Source organism: Puma concolor, chromosome D1 (assembly GCF_028749965.1).
Source record: "Puma concolor isolate L17-30 chromosome D1, mPumCon1.1.hap2, whole genome shotgun sequence".
Lineage (NCBI taxonomy): Eukaryota > Metazoa > Chordata > Mammalia > Carnivora > Felidae > Puma > Puma concolor.
The window spans coordinates 15,439,025-15,442,883 of record NC_141676.1 but is presented as its reverse complement, the minus strand read 5'-3'; the positions used below and the strand labels follow the sequence as shown (position 1 = coordinate 15,442,883).

General features: G+C 38.2%; 1 protein-coding gene across 1 annotated transcript; it reads right to left on the bottom strand.

The window, feature by feature from the left end:
- Positions 1–2,438: 2,438 nt before the first annotated feature.
- Positions 2,439–3,368, bottom strand: LOC112865939 (olfactory receptor 4C5). Its single transcript, XM_025928971.2, has one exon. The coding sequence runs from the start codon at positions 3,366–3,368 to the stop codon at positions 2,439–2,441; it is 930 nt and encodes a 309-aa protein (XP_025784756.1).
- Between the last annotated feature and the right edge of the window lie 491 nt (positions 3,369–3,859).

The window sequence follows — 3,859 nt, the reverse complement described above, 5'->3', positions numbered from 1 at the left end:
TTTTTTTTTTTCCTTAGGAGGTTTCTAATTATCGATTTGTTTTCCTTGCTCATTATTTGTCTGGTCAATTTACCTATTTCTTTATGCTTTAGATTTGGTAGATTGTATGTTCCCAGAATTTATATATTTCTTCTAGGTTATCCAATTTATTAGCGTATAACTTTGTATAAGTCTTTTATAATTCTTTTATTTCTGTGACATGAGTTCTAATGTTCCCTCTTTCATTTCAGATTTTATTTATTTGAATTTTTTCTCAGTCTGGCTAAAGTTTGTCAATTTTGTTTTGCTTTAAAAAAAACAAATCTTAGTTTCATTGATTTTTTCTATTGTTTTTCTAGTCTTTATTTAATTTACTTCTGCTGTAATCTTATTTATTCCTTCCTTTGCTAATTTTGGGCTCAGTTATTCTTCTTTTTCTCATTTCTTGAAGTATAATGTTAAATTGCTTATTTGAGATCTTTTTAAATGTAGGTGTTCATTGCTATAAAGTTCCCTTTTAGTGTTGCTTTCACTGCATCCCATAGGTTTTGGTGTATAGTTAAAAATTTTTGTTTGTTTTGAAATGTTTCTGAATCCCCTTTGGTTTCTTCTTTGACCCATCGGTGGTACATAAATATGTTGTTTAATTTCCACGTATTTGTGAATTTTCCAGTTTTCTTTCTGCTTTGGATATCTAGTGTTACTTCATTGTGTTCAGAAAAGACACTTTGTATGACTTCAATATTCTTAAGTTTTTCAAGACTTGTTTTGTGACCTAATATATGATCTAGGCCGCATAATCTTCCATGTGCACTTGAGAAGAATGTATATTCTACTGCTATTGGATGCAATGTTCTATATGTCAGTTAGATCTATTTGGTTAATAGTGATGTTCATATCCACTGTGTTCTTAATGATTTTCTGTCTATATGTTCTATCCATCATTGAAAGTGGAATATTGAGGTCTGTTACTATTATTTTATTGTCTATTTCTGTCTTTAGATCTGTCGATATTTGCTTAATACATTTAAGTACTCTGATGTTGGGTGAAATCTATCTATCTATCTATCTATCTATCTATACAGATATATATATTTCTAATTATATCTTCCTGGTAAATTGACCCTTTATCATTATATAAAGTCCTTCCTTACGAGTTTGTGTTTTAAAGTCTATTTTGTCTGACATAAGTATAGTCCCTGCCCTCTTTAGGTTGACATTTGAATGGAATATCTTTTTCCATCACTTCACTTTGAACCTACGTGGTCCTTAAATCTTAAGTGAGTCTCTTGTAGACAGCATATAGCTGGATTAAAAAAAAAAAAACATTTAATCACTCTATGTCTTTTGATTGGGGAGTTTAACCCATTTACATATAAAGTAATTATTTATAGGTAAGGACTTATTCTTGCCATCCTGTTTTGTGTCTTATAGTTCTTTCCCTCTTTTTCTTTTTTACTGCCTTCCTTTGTATTTTGTTGATTTTTTGATGTTGATGCTTTGATGATTTTCTCTTTTCTTTCGCAGGGCTTCTGTCCTGGGCCAGAGCTGGATCTCCTTTTATTTGAATTCTTTCTCTTAGAATGGCACTGTGTCTGTTAGCCTGAAGGTTGCCATTCAAATTTGAATGTACAGACTTTCTGTCTTAATCCAATTACTCAGTTATTATTAACTCCTTTTTGTACCAGATACTTATGTTCCTATCAGCTAAAGCATAAATCCATATAATAATAGCTACTGCAGAAGTGAAGTGATGTATAGTACGTCTTAACCGAAAAAAATGCTCCACCTTCTGCCTGGGAATCATGTGCGAAATTGCTCTATGGCTGTACCTCGCAGAATTTTATCCCTTTTTGTCTTTAGGCAGAGAAAATAATTTATTCTAAGAGGAGCCCAGATCATAATGTAAATGGTACTTCTGGAATTGCACAACAGGGCAGCATTAATTTGGGGATGAGTCCTGCCTTGATAACTCTCTTGTTCCTCAAAACCTGTTCATTTCTGGTTGATCTTTATTTCTTATGATAACGAATCTACTTTGGCTACGTGGTTGGGATTGAAACTATGCATTTTCAGCAAAATAATTCGCCATTAGGCTTTTTGTTTAAATATTTTAATTGTCCTATTGGCTATATAATCTGGACCCAAAGCTTTACAGAGAATTGTTCCACTGAATACATAAACTCCGAGATTTTCTATCCATTGTGACATTTTTATGTTGTTCAGCAGTGTCCCTTTGATCAATAATTTGTTAACGCAGAGAGGTTTCTAAATGGAGGAGACTTTCGTCATCATTTAATTCAATATCGCTGTTTTATGAAAGAAGAACCATTAAAGATTAGAGAAAACAAGGGGAGCAAAATATACTTAAGCTCGTATATTTTGATTTCAAGACCATTATCCTTTCTATTAGTCATACTTGTTCTTAATATATGAATAAATTTTGTTTTTTCCCTTCTCTAGTCACATGAATTGTTACCCAAGGTTACCGTATGGCTCCAGAGTTTCCTCATGGCGTTTTTTACCTCCGAATTTCTGAGGGTGTAGATTAAGGGGTTTAACATAGGTGTTATCATAGTATAAAACACAGCCGCTGTTTTGTCAATGGGGAAGGTGATCATGGGCCGCAGGTACACAAATATACAGGGTACAAAGAACAGGACGACTACAGTAACATGGGAGGCACAGGTGGAGAGAGCCTTACGCTGTCCTTCAGGGCTGTGGGTTCTCAGGGAGTAAAGGATGAGGAGGTAGGAGGTGATAAGAATAGAAAAAATGAGCAGACACATCAGCCCGCTGTTGGCGGCAACAAGAAGTCCAAAGATGTGGGTGTCAGAGCAGGAGAGTTTCAGCAGAGGGAAAAGGTCACAGATGAAATGGTCAATGATGTTGGGGCCACAGAAGGGCAACCAGACTATAAAAAGAATTTGAATCAGAGCGTGAAGAAATCCCCCGGCCCAGGCCGTGGCCACCAGGAGGCCACACGCTCGCCTGTTCATTGTGATCGTGTAGTGCAGGGGCTTGCAGATGGCCACGTAGCGGTCATAAGCCATGACCGTGAGCAGGATGATCTCGACTCCCCCAAAGAAATGCTCTGCAAAGAGCTGAGTCATGCACCCACCGAAGGAGATAGTTTTCTTTTCTGCGAGTAAGTCAAATATCATTTTGGGAGCCATGGCAGAAGAGCAGCAGCTGTCTATGAAGGCCAAGAAAGACAGAAAAAAATACACGGGGGAGCCCAGGGCTCGGCTGGTGGTGATTGTCACGACAATGAGTAGGTTGCCTGCCATGGTGAGAAAGTAGATGACTATAAACACAGCGAACAAGAGTTTCTGTGCGTCTGGGTTCTGTGTCAGGCCAAGCAGGATGAATTCCGTCACGTTGTTCATTCGCCCCCGTGAATCTACGTCGGCGTCTGGATGATTGATCTGTCTGTAAATAGCACAGGGACTGCAATTGTGGCAGATACATTTTGACCAAGCAAATCATTTCTTTCAGGAGTGTTTTCCGTCAGACTGATGGAAACCCCAAGCAGATGAACTCAGATTTAAAGTTGGACCTTATTGCCAGTTACCTAAGGAACTCGTAGCCTCTTCACCCTCTCACGTCCACAGACACACAGACACTTGAGCCCACACATTCACGGATACACTCGTCCACTTTCACAAGTACGCTTTGATGACTGCAGGCCCCTCCCTGTAATTGTACGCGGGCGGATATTCCCTGAACGACTGCCATAGTATTTTCTCCCACAGAAAAACAGGAATGAAAGGAGGGCCTGTGAGGAGCAGGAGGCTTGAATTCAGGAGAGGCTGCTGCCCTGTGTCTTTTCTCTTGTCACCTGTGCTGATGAGGCTAAGTGGCAGTTTCTGTTTGGTAT

Coding starts and splice junctions, on each gene's coding strand:
- LOC112865939 (XM_025928971.2), bottom strand. CDS start 3,368: ATGAACAACGTGACGGAATTCATCCTGCTTGGCCTGACACAGAACCCA.